Raw genomic sequence first — 23,066 nt, 5'->3', positions numbered from 1 at the left:
ATGTTAATTAATGTATTTTCTTCTTGTTTTCTGCCTTTTGCACATTTTTTTTCAAACCAAACTAAAGAATCAAGTCTTGAATTAATTTGTTTTAAGAGCTTCCCACTGAGCATTTTAATTGTTTCTGAGGTGTTGCTTGTTTTTCAAAAAGACAAACCTATCATTTTGACTTTTACATATAGCACATTCTCTGCAAAAAGTTAACTTTTTTCCCCCTCTTTCATTTTCAGTGACCTTCTGAATTTTTCATTTCAGATTGAATTCCAGATCTTGAAAACTCACATTTTGAAAGATATGGACCATGTTCTCTTTATTGTAACAACAAAAAAATTCTAATGAGTTCCTGTGGTAAAGTGAAAAATAATTGTTCAAATTCTTATAGATATAAGGCAAACATTTGATTCTGATATTTAGTCATTTTAAGCCTAATTTATTAGGTGAAACTGTACAAATATAAGCCTAACCTTCTTCAAGTTGGCTATTTATATAATCTTTGATATAAGCACCAGGAAAAAAATTAAATAGCCCCTGAAATGGAAAATTTGACTTGGAAATTCCTCAAAATCCAATATGTCTGCCATATGTATCAAACTTTGCAACAGCAGTAGTAATAATATGTTTGTTTATACTTTGAATATTTTTACTACAAATATGCTACTACAGAAATTACTTTTTACCTTTACTTGAGCAAAAATATATTCAATAAGTGGCTAGGGACTTCAGAATAAGTGACTCTGAGGCTACTTGAGTACAACTTTTGGGCACCAGTGATGTGGAAACGAATTTCTTGTAATTCCACTTTGTCCTGACAGGGGGCGGTGTAGACCACCATACCTCTACAGTAACATGGCGGTCTGATGTAGTGATATTGTAGGTCTGGTTGATCAGATTAAGCGGGACCGACGCTGGAGGTATTTGCAGATTTTTCTTTCTGACTAAATAGTAGGTAGTGTATCTTTTACGACGGTTTTCGCTCTGCGTAGTCCATCATCATCCACCTGTTTGTTCCCGAGAGCTGCGCTCGGGATTCGATCCCGTGCTGTTGGTGTCCGGTATCCCGAGTTTGGTACGAGGGATTCCAGGCTTTGCCACCGGGGTGGAAGTCCAAGACCCTCTCACGATTGGGTTTTAATGGTGGCAATCAGTGGTGATCACTGGTGATTTTCATTTCCGTAGTATCGAGGTGAAAGTAGCACCACAGGCTACTACTATATTAGCCCGTTAGCTTAGCCGTGTGTTAGCCAAAATGCGAGGCTCAAAGGCGCTGACTTGCTAGGAAAACAACCGACTTTTATAACTGAAATAACTTTCTATTTTATTTATTTTGCGAATAAAAATGTACCGAAACAACGGGAAACGTGATACAATGCAGCGTGATGATTTTTATTTGTTAATTTCTTGTATGAACTCTGCTAATACTCAGTAAACGCAAAGTATAATTTTTTTCAATGGAGTCTGGTGTACATAGTGACAGTATATCTCCATAACGCCAGAGTTAGCATCTGGTTCCTATCTTCAGTAAATGTCTATTTTATTGCTTTTCTCTGTCTGTACTGCATTTGATTAACTCTAAATTAGAATCTGAACTTGATAAACTATTATTAGTTTTATATATTTTTATATAGAGCTATTAAACCGCGAACTAGTCCTTTACTTTTACTGAATCGAATGCAATTTGGATTGAATATCTCCATTATATGTGTAGTGAATTGTTTTCTGCTTAAACTCATTGTAGTTATTTCCAATTGTTCTGAAAGTTTCTTAAAAACAAACTAAAAAAATAATGCAATATTACTGAATTATCATGCTCTCATCCAGTGTACAGTAAATCGAAGCTGAACAATGTCCCATAGATGACGGAGCTTATTGCAGGACAACCCTCACATAAATAACTTGGAGCCAATGGATCCCGATGACTCTGGACAAGGTTTGTTAAAGCACACCTCATATGTTTTAGACACATAAAGCGTTTAAAAACACAACTTTTCTTTCCAAAACAGTGTACATTTCTAATTTACTTCTATTGAAACACGCTATCTTGCACTCCTCGAACTGTTTTCACATTATAATCATGAAGGTTAATGCATTTTAATTAGATTTTAAGAAGCAGAAGCAAAAGTATATATATGCTTTTTCAAGGGTCTTACAAATACACTCATTTATTGATCACGTAAAATTTGTCAGATGGGATGGAGAATGTCTTGAACATAGTTTTGGGTCTTACCTCAGATCACATATGTCATCAATGCTATATCAATATCTCAAATGACTGGAAAGCAACATTTGTTGGTTATTTCAAGTGTCATGAAATCATGCTTTTACTGGATTTTTAAAAAGTCTTAATTTGCTGATGCATAAAAAACATTTTCGAGAAAATTAAAGGTGTTTCTAATCCTTTACTGTCAAATTAGAACAGTTTGATTTCACAAACAAACAACATTTTGCTTCTGAGTTGTAGGGAAAGTTAATAAAAGGGATTTATTCATTGCTAAGTATGTCTCTGACCCTGTAGCATAATCATTGTGTTTTACAATTGGAATGGGGCGTGAACACCATGATGGAAATGTCAGTTTTTCACAATTTTGCATGTGGAGTGCACACCGTTCAGATTTTTTTAATGTTATTTTTTGGAAAAATTGCTTTGCAAATCACTGTAAAATAATTCAACCTCTCCTTGCAGGGCTGGATACGCCATCAGAGCAGGATATTTGTTTGTCTTATAGCTTAAGAGGACGACAACGAAAGGGAAATTCTAAATATGTTGATTTTGAAACCGATGACAAGGATATTGTTAAAAGGGTCAAACAGAAATCCTCTCGAAAGTCAGTGGGGAAAGGAGCAACCTCTCGAAAGACTCCCACAAAACAGAGAAAAACTAAAACACCTGAACAACAGACCACAAATGGAGAAAAAGAATCACCACAAACAATTCCTGCAGACTCTGTTGATACAGTAATAACTCCTAGAAAACCAAAAAGACCCAAGAAAACACAACCTGCAGAAACTGCCTCTGCTGCTGGGGACCTGCCGACTGGAAAAACTGGAGGCAGTGTTGTAGAAAATTCTGTTCAGCAGGAAAATGGGTCACTGAAGCCGAAAAGAAAGTATGTCAGAAAGAAGCCTAAATGGGAAGTTAGAGACCCACCGGATGAAAAGGAACCAGATCCTCCTGCTGAACCTGAAGAGGAGGTCCAGTCAGGGGGCCGTCGCCAGAGAGGAGCTGCTAAAGCGTAGGTCACATGATGTCACTACGGTAGACACAGTTTTGAAAAGTTTTCAGAGATCTGGACAGTTTGCAGAAATATCCAAAACTCTTAGTGAACTCTTGAATTTATACATAACACTTTGGGGAAATTTATGAGAATTCAGGAAATTTGATGCAAAGTCTGCAAGGAACCATATCATCTATTAGCCATGTGGATTCTCAACTTGCAAATATGAAGTTCTATATTTTTCCAGTGACTCTACAGTGTTTAATACTCAACCAAAAATCTTCCAGGGCATTGAAGTACCTCCAGCTTTTAGCCAAAGAGGTTTTCTCTCATCCCAGAGATGAACTCGGCTCCGACCTGCACGAAGACGAAGAATCCGAACAGAAATCTTCCAAACAGACAAAAGGTACAGTGGATGTCTCCGTCAGATATTATAGCTTCTGTTTGACTAAAACCAAATTCATTTGTAATCAGTGTTGATGAAAAAACGGGTAAAAGAAACTAAAAAATGTGAATTAATGTGTGCATAAATAGAAAGTTTGGTTCCCAAAAAAAGCATATAAACGTGAAGAAAAAATGGCGACTTTGTGTGATGCTACATTTTGTGATTTTATGTTTGTGGTCAAGGTCGAAAGAGAAAACTTAATGACGTTGAGAAAGACTTTGTGCCAGATATAGAAGATGAAGAAGCCGACGAGGAAGAGGAATATCAAGAAGTGTCAGATGCTGAATCAGATTTTGGGGGACGAGAGAAATTTCTTCCAGTTTTTCACCAAGTAAGATGATGTTTAATATTTACTTTCATTAAATACACTGAGTTTGACATTGTAATTTTAATTGTTTAGATACTACTGACTCATTAGTTAATATTTATATTAATTTGACATTGAAATAAAATCAGAGATTGATAGTTTGTCTAAATATTGCTTACTGCTAATTTTACTTCATGGAAACAGATGAAGGGCTACTGTACTTTAATCGAATTTTTGTTTCTTAATAAACCTAAACTTAATTATCAATAAAATAATCTCTTTTGGTGAATTATGTGAAAAACTCATTTTGATTGTTTATGTTCCCCAGCAGAGGAGCCAAAATGGCAAACCTCACAACGGAATCGACTTTAGTATCATGAGAACAATTCTGGATTCTGCTGAGATGACAAAGAAATTGTAAGATTTTCTCACCATGTTTCAGACTTGGATGTTTTTACTTCAATCACAAAATGAGTAGAAAATTTTTTTACTCATGCAGCTAGAAACATTTGTTTTTGTATATTTACTAAACTTGTTATTTTCGACCATGTTTCTGTGCTTTCAGCCGGGAAGAGAACCACAGCAGCTGGGTGTTTCCAGAATGGGTTCCTTCCTCTAACAACTGGGAGCCTGTACCAGAAAAGTAGATTATTTTCATCTGTTTGCTTTTTTAGCTGAATTATTTACTTGCAATAATAAAAAAAACTAGTGGTGGAACTTAATTAAAAGTTTTAATCAAGTTAATTGCAGGGTCTGAAAATAATTAATTAATTAAATTGTCAAATAGACACACAATTTGTAGATGGTTTAATCAACCAACTGATTTGCAGATTATTCTGGACTGGAGTATTTTTTTAAAATTATGCAGTGTTTATGCTGAAATTTTTCCCATATTGTACAATATTGTTATTTATTTATTTGCTGTTATTGTATGTCACTTTGCTACTTCTGCACAGAAATTTCCCCATTGTGGGACAATAAAGGATATTTTTGTTCTATTCAATTCTTTAAATTAATAATAATTAATTTATCATTTATTTATTATTTTTGAAAAGAAGCAGCAAAAGCAAAGGATGTAGATTAGCAGTTCTTGTCAACAGCTGACGATGTGATCCAGACCATGTTAATGTGGAAATTGTCTCTTCTGCCTGGATTTTAAACTGTTAGCATGTCAGGACAGTTATTAAACTGTGTCATACAGCATTAGCCTTCGCTCAATCTAATTCATTGATTTTTCAGTGAATTGGAAAAATACCTTCCTCAAGAACTGGAGTCGGCTGCCTTCAAAGTGTCCAGAGACAATCTAAACCAGGAAGAATCTCCTCTGCTAAGACTCAGCAGGTGAGACTGATGAGCCTTTCCGTTTATTCACTGGTTTAAGAGATGAAAGGTTGAGTGAATGTTGAGTTAAGCTAACTTGTTGTTGAACCTGTCAGGTTTGAGGCGATGGCAGCTCACCCGTGCCGCTGGGACATGTTTCTGTTTGCTGGTGGACCCGTCTGGGCGCTGGAGTGGTGTCCCACCCCGGACGGCGCTCCGGCCTCCCAGTACATCGCTCTGGCTTGCCATCGAGGGATGGACGACCTGCACTATGTGAACCAGACCTACTCAGAACCCGGACTGGTCCAGCTGTGGGACTGTGGCAAACTGGAGTACAACAAGAGGTAGATATAAAATATATACATCCAGACTGAACTCAAATCTATTTCCTTTTTCAGTCTTACCGTTCATTAAAAGTCCTCTGTAAATATAGACTGATTGATTATTCTTTGTGTAAATCCTGTGCAGACCAGACTCTCAGCCCTCCCTGGTTTACGGTTTGGCTCAGGACAAAGGCTTCATCTGGCAGTTAAAGTGGTGTCCAGCAGGAGGCTGGGAGCTTCCTGACTCTGTCAGAAAGGTAAAAATAATTAGCATTTTGTGTATTTTTCAGCTACTTAGTTTATTTCAAAATGTATTGTTTAGTCAATATACATAATATGATTTCACTAGGCATACTGTTAAAAATAGATTCATTTTACCAAAAGTTAATGTACAGAAAATGTACATTATTTAATTACCAACTGGTATTATATTTAATAATAGTGAAACATTTTAAAGGACAGATAAAACAATATTATATATTATAACAATAACAGCCAACAATATAAATACTTGGTTTCATTCTAGAGTTAGTAATGTGTTCAACCTAAAACAAAGTATTTTCTGCCATGTTGTCTTCCATATTGTTGTTTTGTTTCCTTTTATGTTCTAATAATTGTTGTAATGTTGTCAAGAAGTGATGTATGGATCACTGTAAAAAATAGCATTGCTGCAGCTAAATGTGTATCCCAAATAAAGTAAACTGAACTCAACTTATATGTGTTGCGTACCCTTAAAAACATGAAATCTCATCTTTCATTTTGCCTTTAGGCTCCTTTCTTGCCCAGGCTGGGTCTGCTGGCTGTAGCCACGTCCAGCGGTGTGGTCACCATCTACAGCCTGCCTCATCCTGATGCTCTGCTCTCAAACTCAAAACTCACACACTCTGGTAAGACCTGCTCAATTCAAATTTTCTTTTCAATGTAAAGGTGACATGTTGGAAGTTTGCTTGGGTTGCTAGGTGACAGGCCGGGCTTCTCTGCATGCTGACTTGAGACGTTACATTTGGAGGGTTTTTGAAGCGGCTTATTTTCCAGACACCAAAATAATATTAACTTATTGTAAAAAAAAAAAAAAAAACAGCCGGGTGGTTTTGTTAAGCACTCGGACTTTTTGTAGAAGTCTTAAAAACCCAAATGGAAGCACAAAAAGGTGTAAAATGGGAATTTTGCACAACAGGTTCTCTTTAAAAAGAATTTTGTCAGTGTTTGGAGAGATTTAAATTTTTGCCTTTAGCTTTCTTTTAAAGAGCATCTCAATAGAGGTAACATTTTGTGGTGGGAGAAAGCTGGAATCGAACCCACAACCTTCAGATTGTCAAATGACAACTCTTCCCATTGACCCACAGAAAGGAAAACTTTGGTTGCCAGTAATGTTTTGTTGCTTAGGATGGTTCCTAATTAGGTGAAACTGTTCAGAAGTTGTTTGCTCATTTACAGTGAAATGGAAATTTTTTTATATGTTTTACATTTTAATTTCTGCGTGATGAAACAGAAACTCAGTTTTTGTGGTTCTTTCTTTGAAATACACACAGTCATTTGCAGAATCATTTCAAAGTCATATCACTCAATAAATTGATGCAGAAAGTGTTGAAAGATGAAGAATTTTCTTATTAACATAACTTCACAAGATACGAAACATTTCTCATTTTAACAGAGTAAGAATGATTTTTCTCATATTAGAACTTTATTTTCGTATTATTTGGTTTTTATTTTGGTAATATGACTTTGTTCTCATTTTCTTCTTTAATCAGATAATATTATGACCTTATTCTCATATTGCATTTTCTTTAACTAAGCAGGTTAAAAAATGAAGTATTTGCTGTGTCCAGCAGAGGGTGCTCTTGGTTTACTGCAGCCTTAAATTTCTCTGACGTCACTTTAAGTGTTGCAGGACTGCAGTGTAACACCTGATGGATAAATCGCACTAGCTCTGCAAAAAATGTCCCAGGAAGCAGACGATTTGACTCAACATGAACCAGAACTTGATTTTGATGTTCATCAAGATCCAGATAACATCAAAACTAAGCTAATGTTTAATTACAAGGAATCTGTGAGTCATTCAGTGCAGATTTATTTCTGCTTGTTGGAGTTCATTCATTTTTGTCTGTGCTCCACCAGGTCCGTTAACCAGTTTCAGGACCCGACCAGAACCCCTCAGTGTAAATTACCTTGAGAGATAATGAGATTTGGTTATATATAAAAGCAGGCTTTAATGCTGAAAAATCATCAAATGTTATAAGCTATACATGTCATAGAAATAGAACCGATACAGAGTTACATTCACCATCCAGCCCTGGGGCCACATCAGCTCACCTTATGGATGGAAGCAAGTGAGGCAAAGACCTGTAGCGCATGTTTAGCTTTTTATTCTTTTCTGCAATCTGTATCCTCCAATGGCTGTCTAATCAGTGTCAGTCTGTTTATGTGTGCCTGGCATCAGTCATACAAAAACATGGCTGTACCTGTGGCGTGTGCGTGTCAGCAGATTAAAAGGTAGGCTAAAAGAGGTAGAGAAAAAGATAGAATCTACAACATGCTTGTTGCCTCAAACCTTATTCATGATGTGCTGGAGCATCAAAAAATGTTGTACCATTTTCCAAAAACCCAATCTTACCATGAAGATAAGCAGTTTTCCTTCAGAAAATTATAAACATCAGAATAATTATTAGAAATTATCCAACATTTTTGTTGATGAAGTAATTGATGAATAGCTTAACCATGTAAGAAGGGAATGTCAGGAGGTTTTCATAGGCAACTAAATGAACTCAATAATTATTTAATCAATCAAACAGCTGGATTATCCATCATATCAGACATGGAGCTCATTAACCGGAGCAAATCTTAGTTAAAATGACAAAGCCCTCCGGGGCACTCAGTCTTTTTGTGCCATGCAGCTTTAACAGTGACAGTAGTTTAAAAAAATCTTGTGAAAAAACCGAGTCCATGCTGAGATTATCGATGGTGGAGCCTGTGGTCCAGTCCTGTCTGCCGCCTCTGGGGCTCTGCTGGTAGAACACTGTGTGAATGAGATTAATGACCGCTTTATCTGCAGCATCCATCATATGCAGAACGCCGCTTGTGTCTGCGTGAGTTAGTGTTTTTTATTCCTGTCAGGCGTCTGCCCCGCCGCTAATCTGATTAAACACAACAGCAGTCTGGAATCATCGCATTTCAGAACAAGAGAGACTTGAGAATAAATGGTTTTACACAGAAAGTATATTAAATTCATGTTTTACTGCAGATAAAAGAATAAAGTTTGACTACGGTTATTCAGTTGGGAAATCCAACATGAAGACACATCTGTTTTTAACTAAAATATTAACACAGTTAGAGTATTGTTAGCCTTGTTGTTAAAACTTTAACGCTGCAGTATGTAACTTTTATTAAAAATCCTTTTTTTTTACATATTTGCTGAAACTGTTACCATGTCGTGACTGTTTAGATGAGACAGGTACTCTGTGAAAAATCAAGCTTCTCTGCGTTCTCCCAGTGCTATCTAGAAACAACCAATCAGGGCCAGGAGGCGGGTCTTAGCGCTGTCAATCACCTCTCCGTGTGACGCTCTTTGGTAAGCTGTCATGAATGCTCAGGCTAGTTAGCATGGCCACCAATGACGGCAGTTTTCCTGTAACAATAAATTCTTTCTCTGTCATTAGCACATTTAGCAACAAGTACATGAGCTTGATTGACATTGGGGCCGATACATTGATACATCTTGGGCAGGTTTAAATAATAAATTGAAATAAAATGTGAAGTTTGTAATTGTCACTTTATACACCATCACTCACCTACCTTTCTCGAAGAACTTGTTCTCATGTCTTTCCTATTTTGAAGAGAGATTAAGAGAAATCGTCATATTCATTTCCCAAGAAAATGTAAACATATTGCTTAGTAAGTCAAGTTTATTTGTGTAGCAGTAAATAAATGTACTCAAATTAAAAGTTTGAATTTGCTAAATTATTCATTGTGTAATTATGCTGCTTCACTAAAAGCTGCATTTTAAGCTTTTTGTCCCATTTTTGCATGATTAATAAACATAAAGGCGCTGTTTATTCTATATTAGCTGATAATTGTAAGAATGATGCAAAAAAGATTAGTTTTAAATTTTAAACTGTATTTGTTTCATATGTTTTTGTTCTTAAAGGAAAATCAATTAACTGCTTGGTCTCAGGCTGGACTCTATTACACATGACTTGGTTTTACAACTAAAGGAAATATACGCGAGTCTAAATTTGGACATAAAAAGCTCTATAAAACCTGACATTCATTTTTTTACTCTCTCCACTGGTTTCCATTTTATTTTCTTGTCACGGATCATTGGGTTCGGTTTCCGAGATGCTGCTTCTGACCGCTGGTTATAGTTATTGGATAAAACAGTTTCCAGGTCCTCGCATTATAAAATAGCAGCAAAACATAGCAGGGGCAATAACTGAGGCAATAACTGAGGCAGACTCAGTGGTGTAGTACAGTAGCTTTACCTGTTTCCTAGTATGTGATTTGTATGTTTTAGTTTTAAGATCCAGATGAAACTAAAACATTGTGTTTTTGTCTGACTTGAGATACAACCAAACTTTTGCCTTTGTAGATCAGTTTGGATGAATTAATTTCTATTTCCTATGGGCCAGAATAATAAGAAAGAGAAATCCTAGGTAGCAAAATAACATTTTCAGCATGAATTCAACTTGCACCAAAGATTAGAAGGTATAACAATGAGCAGTTTGAAACCTAGCAAAACCCAGCCCGTCACCTAGCAACCCAAGCTGAGTTCTAGCATGTTTGGTCAGCTGGTTTTACCACTGTATGCACTGTACACTGGCTGCTGGAAAAGACAAGTTTAGTTGCTTACTTACCATCCAAAACCACTTGCTGCGTTGTTGTTGGCTGTCCAGGAGGCTCCACTTCTGCTGTTCAAAGATGTCTGGTTGTAATGTAGAGTTGGGGGGCGTGGCCAACTGCAGCTTATTTGGATTTAAAGCGATGAAAGATCCTATGGATCAAATTAGGCTGACTAGACTAAAATCTCTATCTAAGAATGCTTTTGTGCAAAAAGAAATGTAATGAACATGTTTTGTATCGCTCATAAATCCACCCTAACCCGTTCAAGGAAGCATAGTAGGTCACCTTTGCATACCGTAATTGCAGTGAAACATCCATCATTTACATGCAGAAAGCTATCTCACATGGATCTGGTTGGACGCCATTTCTGTGGAGAAATTGACCCAAACGGGTTTAAACAGAACCTATAAGTGTCTCTGCACTTCTGTTTGCGACAGATAATTGTAAATGGCTTTTGTCGATCCAGTCGCCACAATGACTGAGAGGAGGAGGCCGTTAAAAACTGCAGGACTGGAGCGGGTCGGTGACAATGAGCAGTGAGAATGTGAGGTGTTGTTGGGAGCTCACATAATTTACGGCGCCTTTCTCCATCAGACAAGGATCTATAATTGAAATGACAAAAAAGATGCATCGCCGAGCGGATTATTAGTGTTGGAAGCTATGAATTTTAGCTCTTGTAGCTGACTCGTCTCGTATCGCTGTGCTGTCATTCATCGAGGACTTACTTTGGGCCGGGGGCGAGTCAAACTGCTGCGCTTTGCACCGGCTTTTTATTCTCTGCTGAAAGCAATCATTGACATTCTTTAGCTCTTGGTCAGAGTTTTTAGTGTCTGAATATTTTTAGATCAGGGTTTGTAGTTTCTCTCCTTCAGAATTTTTAATGGATTTAATACAGATTTATTTACATAAATAATGATTATTTCAGGGTTCAGGTCTAGTCTTGAGATTTGTAAAGGAGTAGTTTGTGTTTTACTCAGGTTGTGGTGAGGTGATGGATAGTTTGGGTGAATTAACCGGACACTATTGATCTGAACCGCTACGAATCCAAACCGGAGGAGGAGGGAAAACTAATGATCTAGAACAGCCTGATACCTTGTTTCTCCAACCACTAAACACAGAAATGATCACTTAGAAAACCACTGCTGGATGAGAGCCATGAAATCCACAGACAGTTTTTATTTTCACTTTTACCTTCAGTATTTTAATACATCTTGAAGACTTTTTTTTTCATCCGTGACATGTCATATTTTCTCGCAATGTAAATTTGCATCTTAAAGATTTCAAAATGGAAATATGTAACTGAATGTGTTGATGCTTTTGTGTCTTCACAGAAAGAAACAATGAAAAACCACCAATTTACAAGGTAGGCCCTGTTTATACGTCTGTTTGTCATTTAAAGCACCAATACAAAGTCATGAAACTGGTTTGTTTTGTGTGCATTGCATTGTTTTCTTCTCATTTTCTGCAGGTACGAGGTGTGATAACGTTAAAACTTGGCTGCATCAAATCTCTTCGTGAAGAAAGGAGCGGACAGGTTCTGTCTATGGATTGGCTTCCTCAAAAACCACATAACATAATGGCTGTTGGATTCTACGACGGTACGAATTGATTTTCCAGATTCTGGAAGAACAAATAAATAACCTGGATCTCTCTCCGTTGCTGATGCATTTCTTCTTTGCTGTATTAAATATTTTTCGTCTTTTGCATTCTTCTGTTTCTTTAATCCTTTTCTCTCCTTCCAGGTGTTGTTGGACTCTGGGATCTTTGTACAAAATCTTCCCTGTTGCGAGTCAGAGAGTCAGACAGATCTTTGACTCTGCTGCCTTATCGATCGATACTCGCTCACGACAACGCCGTCAGAGCTCTGGTCTTCTGTCCTGCATCCAGGTGAGCTCTTCTCCCACTGACTGTTGGAGGACGCAAAGATTTTCTAGTTCTTATTGTGCCTCAATGTTTGGGATGCACCTTATTTTACACAAATTTGGGCTCTTTGAATCAAATTTCAACTATTCTATGTTCTCTGAACTTGTTCAGCACAATAGCGCAACATCACTCATTGTTGACAAAATTAGCTTTTGATGTTGTAGAGGTCCTAGAATTGGCCTCTGAGGTACTCCATCCCTAACCGTTATTATAAGAGTCTAATAATAATCTTTTTTAATAGGTAACATGCATTTTCTGTGTCCATGCCTCTGAAATATATTCATATTTTCCAGATAAGACTTTTCTTTTGTAAAAATTTTAAATGCTATCAAATTCTGGTACAATTGACTCCCATTAATAGCGAGAGTTAGCAAGAACTAGCGCCTGCAAATAGCTGAAATCAGTAAATATGTCAGATCTCCTTTAAAAATGCTTAGAGCTGCCTATTTTAATTATTCAAACACCAAATATACTTTAATATCTTACCACTACCACAGACGCTAACATCTTCCTTATTTGAGAGTTACAGCCAATCAGTGCTTAGCAAAATGAATGGCGCTCCCCTATTGGCTGCTTTGGAAACGGCAGCCATTATTGTGCTAATTAGCATTGTGCTAAGGTATTTCAGCTTCCCAAGCTACCTTTTGTTTAAAAATGTGTTAGATATGCACTACAAAAAATATACAAATATTAAAATGGTCCACAAATATTTTTTTATAGAGTTAAGTTAGACAGAGAAATGCAAAAATACTGAAACGCAATTCTACTTAGAAAAATACCACTCCAGAAAAGACAAAATAAACCTTGATGTTTAGATTTGTAATGTGTTACTTGAATAATAATAACTGTGTTTTGTTGGAAATACAGCAGCTATAGATGATATAAACAAACAGATCTGTGGATGTCTTTCAATATTTCACCTCATTAAGCTGTGCTGCTATTTTCCCATGAAATTGAATCAAATCACTCAACCGCTTTATTTGCAGTGGAAGGAAAGAAATATTTTCTTTATATGTTAAATACTTTACCTGCTGTCTTATGTTACAACAAAAATGTGGATTTACTGAGATTGCAACAAGAATTTAAGTAATATTTTTCCCTATACTGTCTTCTGACTCTTTATTTCATTACAACATGATTAAGATCAAAAGATCTTCTGGTTAAACACATTAATCTGCAGTCGCTGCATCGGAGCGGCTCGCTCCATCAGTCAGTGAAATTAGTTAAAATTTCTGCAACTGCTCAGTGTGACGCTGTAAAATCTTTCATTCTCATTTGCTCAGTGCTAGAAGTGACAAAAAAACGATCAAAACTGATGATTATTCAATAAAAATAAAGGGCAGTTTAACTTTGAAGTCTTTTTTCTGTAATTTCTGTTTTACTAATTAGTAGTTAATTTGGCCTTAAATTTAAACAAATTCCAGATACATGATGTTGATGTTAAACGTTTACTAAAATATAGCATATATAAAATATATACCTGTTTTTTTATTTTGATTTTTATTTCTTGCATTTGCATTATTTGTGTGTCGTTTTAGATCAATCTTAGCAGAAAAAAGTATAAAAAAATTATGTTATATTTTACTGTGATTATTCTGTAATTGTTTAGTAACAAGAAAAACATAAGAACTATTTAAGGTTTTAAAGTGTATTTGTTTGTAACAATGCAAAAATATTTAGAATATTTTGAATTCTAACTATTTTAACTATTTTATTACCGATATTTTTGTCTAGACTCTTATGTGTTCATTCTTTTAGCTTCATTTTTGTCCTTAGCTGTTAACCTGCATCCATGTTTTGCTCACTATTGACGATATTTCATATATTTTAGTATTATATTACTTTCTGTATATTCAGTAATTCTAAAGGAAGTCACATTGAAACTTCTGCACCAGCGAATCTAACTTTGTATTCATGTTGCATTACTGCAGCTAGTATGGAAACGTCTGAATAATTAATGGTACCATTAACAGCACAGCAGCACCATTTATATGTGGACACATCTACAACTAATTAGTTTTGTCTTTAAAAAATCCTAATTTTGTGTTTTTGCACTTCAGCTGCTTGATTTATGTTAAAAAACAGGATATTAGTTGGATTAAAATTAATAGAAAATGTAACATTGAAAAAGAATATGAAGAATATTGAGCTTTGTTAGTTTGAGTCAAGCTTTGCTTTTCTCTGTTCAGATTCAAAAAGCTTTTTTGTTCTCAGATATGAAGTGAACAGATTTTCTTTGCACTCTTTGCATTAAAACATATTGATTTCTGTGTCATCAGTTGTTTACGGCAGACAATGCTGGCAGTGTTGATCAATGGGAAGAAAAACGATGAATTCCACGTGAAACTTCACAATATAAATCAAATATTCAGACTTTTTTTGTGCGTTTCACCCAGTAAAAATGCATGGATTCTTCCAAATGAATCATTAATTTCCCAAACTGTTGACAGATACTTGTTGACATCAGCGGGTGAGGACCGCTGCTTGAAGACGTGGGATCTGAGGAGGCTCAGTAACATGGTCAAGGTCCAAAAACGCCACCTGACCACTGAGCTCTGCTGGCCGCTGGACTCACCTGGGGTTCTGGTTGGCCAGGAATCTGCCTTTGTACCGTAAGAAAGCTTCTAACCCAGCTTTTGTTGTCATGGAAACACTGGATACGATTTATTATCGCATGTAAATACATGATGGCAACATAGTTCATTTATTATTATCATGAACATGTGCATGTGTCTTTTTAACAAACTGAGTCATTTCTGTTCCATAAATAGATGATAAAACATTTAAAACTGAAGTTCAACAAAAATTCAAAAAGCTTTAGCTCAAAAATTCAGATCCTGTCAACTTGAGTCACTAAATCTACTTTTGATGACTGGATCCATATTACAGGTATATTCATCTATTTATAAAAACACCGTTTCTTCAGGTAAATAAATGCAAAAGAAATTACTTTTTTTTGTTTTCCAGCTACATCTGGAAATGCGAAAATAACAACAGATTATTTACGCTGGACAAAGAATGTGGGATTATTAGGCTCTTTTCAAATAAAAGAGTTCTGAATTTTTATTGTTTCATCTTTCCAGATGAGAAAGTAAAATAAATGTCAAAAAAGGGAAGAATTTGCAAAAATGTTTGGGTTTCCAGACATTATCTCACTTCAACTTTATTAATCCTTCCATATTCACCAGAAACCCTGATATGTATATTATATAAATAGGCTAAAAAAGACTAAGAAATCTGTGATTTTAAGTCTAGAAAAATAAATACACATTTAGGAATGCCTTGTTGATTTAAAATTAAATGTGTACCTTCAAGTGAAAAATCTGCAGTTCACTGAAAAGCGTAAAAAACGAGAGAGAAAATATTTTATCCTCCAGAATTTGGATGGAAACAAAAACCAGAAGGCTAGATATTTTCTACTCCTCTTCAAACTTAAATAAGATCATTTTACACTTTAAAGTCCCAAAGAAAACAGTTTCATATCTTTTTTCTTCAATATTTTAACTAAGAATTGTTTTGAGTCGTTCTAAGCCAGTGGTTAATTACACTTCTTAATAAATATAGGGCTAAATTTATAGCTTACAAAGAGGAAATGAAAATGTGTGTTTTCATAACAGGCTAAATGTTGCGCTTGTTCTGAACTTTCATACATCAGAATTTACTTTTATCAAAATGTCCTGGTTGATTTCATGTTTTGCTGATGTTGTTTTAGGAGAAGTTCAGTTGGAGTTCATTACGTTGATCACTACCTGCGCTCCTACTTTGCGATTCCTCGGAGTACATCTGTATGGGTGAGAGAAACTTTCCTCCAAAGAGGATTTGCATCAGAAGAGAAAAATATGAACAGCAGTTGTCTCAGATACTTAATCCATCCACTTTTAATTTTTTTCTTTAATAAAATCTGTCTGGAGCCATGAAACATACTGGGCATGTGGAAAAAAATACTTTACAACATTTCCTGTACAAAATTGTGGAGGTTTTCTATTATGGATGTTATAAAATTCTAGTTTTATCTTTATTTTTGGGTTTTAGAGCAAAGAAAAACTTCAGACTTTTAAAATGTTTTTAGAGAAATCTGAGGAAGGAGTCACATGCAGTGAGGATAAAAATCTAAATATCTGGGGCGTGCTGTGGTGGCGCAGGGGGTTAGCACACCCCACGTTTGGAGGCCTTAGTCCTCGACGCGGACGTCGCGGGTTCGACTCCCGGTCCCGGCGACCTTTGCCACATGTCTTCCCCCATCTCCTCACCCTCCTTCCTGTCTCTATCGCAAAAATACGAGCCACTAGCGCCACAAAAACTCTTTGGAGAGAAAAAAAGAAATAAAAAATCTAAATATGGTCTAAAACATGAGTTAAGAAGACAAAATTTAACCCACAAAAATGACTTTAAAAGAAATTCCCTAAGATGGCTCAGTGTTCCTGCCAACAGCTTCTACTTTTCCCATTTTATTGACTGCTCTTAAAGGGAACCATGACTAGTTCAACATGTTGACCTAAATATGTTGTAATCTTCCTATTAAACTCAAAGTTGTTGTTTGTGATTCATGAAAACTCATGTTTGCTATATTTTCGGCCTACAGCGCTCACTGTTTGTTTGTGAACATAAGGGTATAAACAACACAAGAAGCGAACAAAACGTCTGGGTTGAGGCCCAAATGGTTTCATGAGCCGATGTACATAAAATATCTGTTGAAACAGACAAACGTGATCGTTTTGTGATATGCTGTTTACTATATTAGCAAGAGCTAATGCTGTTAGCATGAGCTAACACAAAATCAAATCAAATAGGAAGACAAAGCATCTTGATGTAAAGCTCAAAAAAATCTATTTTGCATAATAACCCCTCTTTAAGTCTTTGTAAAACGTCATTCTAATATATCTGATAAAATGTTTTCATGCCTATTCTAACAGTAAACAGGTTGAGTTAAAAATTGGAGCTCTTTCATTGTCCCAGTTTTTTCTGCATTGCACTTTATTTCTTCGCACTTCGGATCAAATTAAAGGAGCTGAACTTTATTCCATATGAATTGCTGTTCTGGTTGGACGAAGCTAGCGACTTAGCTTCTAACATATGTCATCTACCCAGAATGCTTTGCATAGTAAAGAGCCTGGTGACATTTGTTTGACAATATTTAATTTATTTTATAAAAACTAAGCACATCTGTTGGTACAGAACTGTTCAGTTCAGGATATTTTATTTCTTCAATTTAAACCTGAACTTCATGACTGTGGATTGGTCTGTTTGTGTCGCCGCAGTCCTTGTCTTACTCTGATTGGCTGCACACCGTGATGTCATCAGATACACTCGGCGATCTGATTCTCTCCATCTTACCGCTGCCCAACTGCTCTGTCAAGAGAACATCCTTGAGACGTTTTGTAAGTTCTAGAAAAAAACAATTTTTCCATTTTGATTTTTGATTGATTTTTCAGTTTTAAAGGTGTAGAAAGTTTGTTTTATTAATTATTTTCCCTCAGCCTGCCTACATCACATCTAAGGAGCCTTATGAAGCACAAGAAGGACAAAATAAAGTTGAGGAAGAGGAAGGACAAGAAGCAGGAGAGACAGAAAAACCAATAAACGATGAAGACGAGGGAGGAAGAGTTGGAGGAGATTCTGGTCTTCACCGGCAGTTTCAGACGTACAAACAGGCTGTTAAGAAATACTACCTGCACTTTAAAGACTTGGATATGGTAGGTTGGTGGTCTTTTTATCACAATAGTAATGTTTATTGATTAAAACCAGCAAAAATAACAAAGTGAGTAAAAGTCATTTGAATCAGATTTGAAAACTTTTTATAAAGTGATATTTTTATTTTCTCAAATCTACAACTGTAGAAGATTTTAGTAAAATGTTTTCTTGCATCCAGTTTTTGGTTTTAACTGCCAGATTGTTACCTAATTAGTCATATGTGTGCAGTTTCTTTACAAATATATTCAATATTTGGACAATTAAGAAAAGCTTTGTGCAAAGACAAACGTTTGCATATTAATCTATGGTTGAAGATTACAGTAAAGAGTCGACATGTTCCTATATACGATTTGCAGGAGCATGGACTTGACTTCTGAGTGGAATAAGAACTTTTTCTTCGATATTAAGGAATTACTGACTTAAAACAAGCTTTTGTAACTTGAAAGTTAGTTTTGTTTTTTCTTCAAGTGTACGAAGATATTTGTAGTAGATAATAGATCTAAAATACTTTGTAAGATTTTGTGATTTTGCAGTGCAGTGACATCAATAGCCTTGTTGTTAGCTTAGTTAGTCCAAGCTAACTGCAGGAGAACTGAGAACATTAATTGTTCATGCAAACCGCCTGAAGAGTTTAGAAACTCGTACTGTTGGAGTAAAGCAGTTTATTGTTTCCATTATTTGAATATTTTGTGCTAATATTCGTCCCTTTGACTTCCAGCAACGCCTTACAGGACTCAATAAGCACGCTTTGTGGAAACACATGCGGAGCACAGAAGTAACAGCAGTTATGAACCTGGATGACATGCCGCTGGCTGCACTCTACAAGGTGCGTTTACAGCACTTTATCTGTCTTTTCACACTCATTCTGCAGCACATATAGGGAGGAAATGAACAGATAAGTGCCAGAATGAGAGAGAAAGAAATCAAAGGTGGGATCTGCCTCCTTCTCTGATGGGCAGCTATAAAGTCAGGCCAAATGTAATGATGTGGAAAATGAGAAAAATGTCACTCCCAGCAGGAGGAAGGAGGGGGAGATGGAGAGCGGCCATTTGAGGATATGATGTGTTTAATTTTAAGAGGCAGAGTCCAAGGAGCGGCTTTGCCCTTCGGGGTGAAGTGATCGACGGACACTTTATGGGTCAAAAAATCCCTCACAGCGTTTCACCAGTTTGTTCTTTTTTCATCTGAAGGGAATAAATGGTTAAGAATGAGTCAGCAGTGAAAGAAAGAAAGCAAAAGTTAAAACCACTAGGAGGATTTATAAGTGAGGCGTTTTATTCACTTCCTTAGAGCGACGGCTGAGTCATTCACAGGGGAGAAAAGTCATAAATAACAGTGTGTTTACTTAAAGAAGAAGGATTTACTATAAATATAATGAAAGTTTAGCCTGAAAACAGGTTGAAGGTTTAACTCACACTGAGACATCAGCCTTTTTTTTAAAGTGCCTACAGTGCAGACAAATGATGACAAAAGCTTAAATAATTAAACAGGGAAGCATGGATGGAAGGAAATAATAAATAAATTGTTACATTACTAAGAAAAGAACTAAAAAAAGAAATGAGCAGTAAGGTAAATAATTAGGGATGGAAGAAAATAAGTAGATGAATTAAAAAAGTAATTTGATAAAGTAAAGTACATTTGTGCATACGAGGGTTTATATTTTGACCCCCTCAGCGTGTTTTGATTCTACTGAGAAACTATGGAGATTTGTGTCTTCAACCAAATGATTCAGTCCATTTTGGTTCCTTTTAAGAACATTTGCTGTTGTCTTCACTCTCCTCTCCAGGCCCGGTTCAACCCGAACATGAGCAGCCATGTGTGGGTTGGTTCTGCAGGTCAGACGGGCCTGGTGAGGCTCCACTGTGCGAGGACTTTCATCACCCCACAAGTCAAGACTATGATCAGTAATCATCAGGCCCAGTTCAGCGTTCTGTACTCGGTCCAGAACCGCAGCGGCGGCGTCCAGACGGCAGCGGAGCAGCGAGAGCAACACAGTTTACCTCACTGCACTGCCACAGGGTGAAACATTACATCAGCCAATCCTGGATCCACAACAAAACCTCAAATAAATCTGGTCTGGTTTTAAATGCATGTGTGAATGTTATGAATCAGTTTGCAAAAAATGTCCCAAGCTACATAAATACATGACTACAAATTACAGGTAAAAACAACAGAGGAGGATTAGAGACAGAAGAAAGAATAAAACACCTGATTTTTGTCTCAGAATTTAGTTTTTTTTCTTCTCTCAGAATTCTATAATTTTGACTTTAATCTCAGAATTCTATCATTTTCTCACAATTATGTCTGTTCCTCAGAAGTTTTACCTTTTTCTTATACTTCTGACTTTTTAAAACATCTCAGAAGATTAAAGTCAGAATTCTGAAATTCTGAGAAAAAAGTAAGAATTTTCAGTTGAGAGTAATCCTCTCCCAACCAAAGCAGATGAACACAAGTACAGAATTTAAAGGTCATGGCTGAAATCAAAGAATCTTAAACATTTTTTGGTGTTTATTTTAAACTAACTCTTCACACAAGCAGCAGAAATCATAACTCTAAACTCAAAAAACAATCAGTTTGTTGCCCTGTCACATCAACAAAGACAAATGTTTTTGGGCTCCCGATGTTGACAGTAATTCAGACGACGGTTTCAGTCAGTTTCGTTATAAAAACGCCGCCAGCCTGCAGCTAAGTGCCTTTTGTCCACTTTTGTTTTTTTTTTAGCAAAAACGTGTATTTTATTTTGGAATGTTGTTTTTCCTGTGGGGTGTTACTATGGAATATGTGAATACTTTTATATTCCAGTTATTATGAGTTGTACAGAAACATCAACTTGAAAGTAGGTTTTCACTTGCAGCTAATTTTATCTTGAGCCAAAAGCTCAGGGCTGATGTTTGTATTTTTACAGATTTATTTTAATCTTAATTTCTAATTATAAATATGTAAAGCTGTTCATCAATTCTATTTCTACTGGTATTTTTGAAATGCTGCTTATAATAAAGCTTTTTTATATAAACTACTGACTAAAAAAAATATTTTCTCCTCACAAAAACAGCAGGTTTAATCTCAAAACAGAAACAAAGCAACCTCCGTTCGTCATATCCACCGTTTTATTCCACTTTACAAAACTTTTTCTGCACATAAAAATGAAACAGGAAACTTCACAGTTATGACATGTTTTATGCCATTTCGCCAGATTTCAGGAAGGTCGATTGTACAAGGAACAGAAAATTATTTACACATGTATGCACAAAATTATACACTGAAAATACGTTTTTGACATATTTACAACACGCAGGCGGAGCATAATCGCCACAAACAGCAACAGCACAAAAACAGACAGTAAACTTCCATAGCAAACAGACCCAAAGTGCTTTTTTTTCTTCAATAAGAAACTTTTTCAGACAGTAAAGCTGCACCAGAACCTTTACTATGCATGGATATAAAACTTTTCATACATTGTTATCTATGAAATCCAGTGTCATTTTTAATTCTTCATAGCTGTTTTGTACATATATACCATAATTTTAAAAAGAAAACAAATATACATTTATTTTTGAAAATAAAACGATGAATTGTAAAGATTTTATGCTTTAGTTAATCCTCCACATGTGCTGAAATATTCTGACTGGCAGTTGAACAAGAAAAACTTCAGCGTACTTCAATAACAGCGAACAACCATGCAAGCGTTTGCAATGAACAAAATGTTCACAAGGTGCAACACTTGTGCGAAACATCAACATCTAACGGCTTACATTTAAATTGAAAGTGTTACTCAGTGCAGATCATGAGTATTATGTAGGTATTGTGTTTTTTTTAAACAAACTGACAGTAGTGGGCACACTTATGCTAGCGCACTAATTATTTTTTGATTAGCGCATTAGCTTCTACAAGAGCAAACTTAAATTTAATAAAATAATTGTTTTGTGGTTTGTAATTCTCTTGAGGTTTAAAGAGTCTTGGGAACTGTTCATCCAATTGTCATGCGAATTTGGAGCAACATTTTTAAATGTCACAAAAAGGAAATGCTAATTAGACATGTTTCCGTCTCCTGATTTGGTGCGAAACAAACAGTCCCTGCAAAATTTGACGCTATGCATGGAACAAACAAGATGTAGAGTTTGCAAACTAGCATGGGCCGCACATCTCAGAAAAATGTAGAAATAGAGATTTGGAGTTTGAAATTTTTCCAAGTTTCATGCCTCTGGTAAGACACAAACCCTCTGGTGGATGGGAGCCTTTGCTGCATCAAAACCGATATGATAAATGAGTTTCCTTCTTTTCTTTAACCCTCGTGTTGACCTCATTTTCTGTATACACCCTGTGTCCTCTGGGTCAAAATGACCCGTCTTCGCTAAACCCCCAATATAAGCAGCTTAATTGAATTTTAAACACCAAATTTCATCTTGTATATTGTAATTCACCACAAAATGTGTGAATACTTGAGTTTTCCCTTTCCACTTGAATTTCTATAGCTTAAGAAAAGAAAAAAATGTGCAAAAAGGAGTTTCGAATGCATTTTTATTCATCTCAATGACTCATTTTCTTTTACTTTTCTCCAGTGAACAATTTAAGAGAATGTACAATACAAAAATTTGAAAAATAACCCATTCAACTAATTAGCACATGTAGGGCAGTATGCAAGCGCACAGCCTTTGCAGATATATTTCTTACACCTGCAGCACACAGTACGTGTTTTACAGTCCTTCTTTTGAGGGCAGAACTGACATCTCTTCCTCTTACTTGCCCTAGCTGGGGAAGTGGCTGTGGTAGATGGATCCTCAGGTTGATCAGGAGCTGCTGCACTCTGAATAGTTTTCACAACTGCTGCTGAGGCTTCTGTGCGGGGAATGTGCTTCCTTCTTTCAATGAGTGGAGTTCCGATTGCCTTTCCTAAGTGCTCCAGGAACACTCTCCTTTTGTTATGCTTATGAGGCATCCAGGTTGGGTTGATCTCTCTCCAAATCACAAAGGCATTGTAGGAGGACACATCAATGATGTTGTGGAAGATG

The 23,066-nt window shown here is 36.1% G+C and overlaps 1 protein-coding gene across 2 annotated transcripts; it reads left to right on the top strand.

Annotated features, from left to right (window-relative positions):
* The first annotated feature begins 257 nt into the window (after nt 1-257).
* Nucleotides 258-21,070, top strand: gtf3c2 (general transcription factor IIIC subunit 2). Of its 2 annotated transcripts, none has more exons than XM_023348165.1 (20): nt 258-911; nt 1,819-1,927; nt 2,681-3,230; nt 3,500-3,618; nt 3,840-3,988; nt 4,296-4,381; nt 4,530-4,607; nt 5,204-5,305; nt 5,401-5,628; nt 5,753-5,864; nt 6,377-6,494; nt 11,775-11,806; nt 11,912-12,041; nt 12,186-12,330; nt 14,817-14,978; nt 16,079-16,157; nt 17,625-17,744; nt 17,844-18,059; nt 18,776-18,883; nt 19,844-21,070. In XM_023348165.1, exons 2-20 carry the CDS (start codon nt 1,903-1,905, stop codon nt 20,078-20,080), a joined length of 2,796 nt encoding a protein of 931 aa, XP_023203933.1. In that variant the 5' UTR covers nt 258-911; nt 1,819-1,902; the 3' UTR covers nt 20,081-21,070. The 2 variants fall into 2 exon arrangements, with proteins under 2 accessions (XP_023203933.1, XP_014327032.1); XM_014471546.2 differs by having other exon boundaries at nt 261-911; nt 4,293-4,381.
* Nucleotides 21,071-23,066: the final 1,996 nt, after the last annotated feature.

The sequence above is a fragment of the Xiphophorus maculatus genome, chromosome 15 (genome assembly GCF_002775205.1).
Source record: "Xiphophorus maculatus strain JP 163 A chromosome 15, X_maculatus-5.0-male, whole genome shotgun sequence".
In the NCBI taxonomy this organism is placed as follows: domain Eukaryota; kingdom Metazoa; phylum Chordata; class Actinopteri; order Cyprinodontiformes; family Poeciliidae; genus Xiphophorus; species Xiphophorus maculatus.
The sequence above is the reverse complement of the archived record's forward strand: the minus strand, read 5'-3'. Positions and strand labels throughout refer to the sequence as shown.

Excerpts from the sequence above, each read along its gene's own strand:
- gtf3c2 (XM_014471546.2), top strand. The coding sequence starts at position 1,903 with ATGGATCCCGATGACTCTGGACAAG. Across the intron at positions 14,979-16,078 it reads CAGGAATCTGCCTTTGTACC|GAGAAGTTCAGTTGGAGTTC; the intron begins GTAAGAAAGCTT and ends ATGTTGTTTTAG. Across the intron at positions 17,745-17,843 it reads GAACATCCTTGAGACGTTTT|CCTGCCTACATCACATCTAA; the intron begins GTAAGTTCTAGA and ends ATTTTCCCTCAG.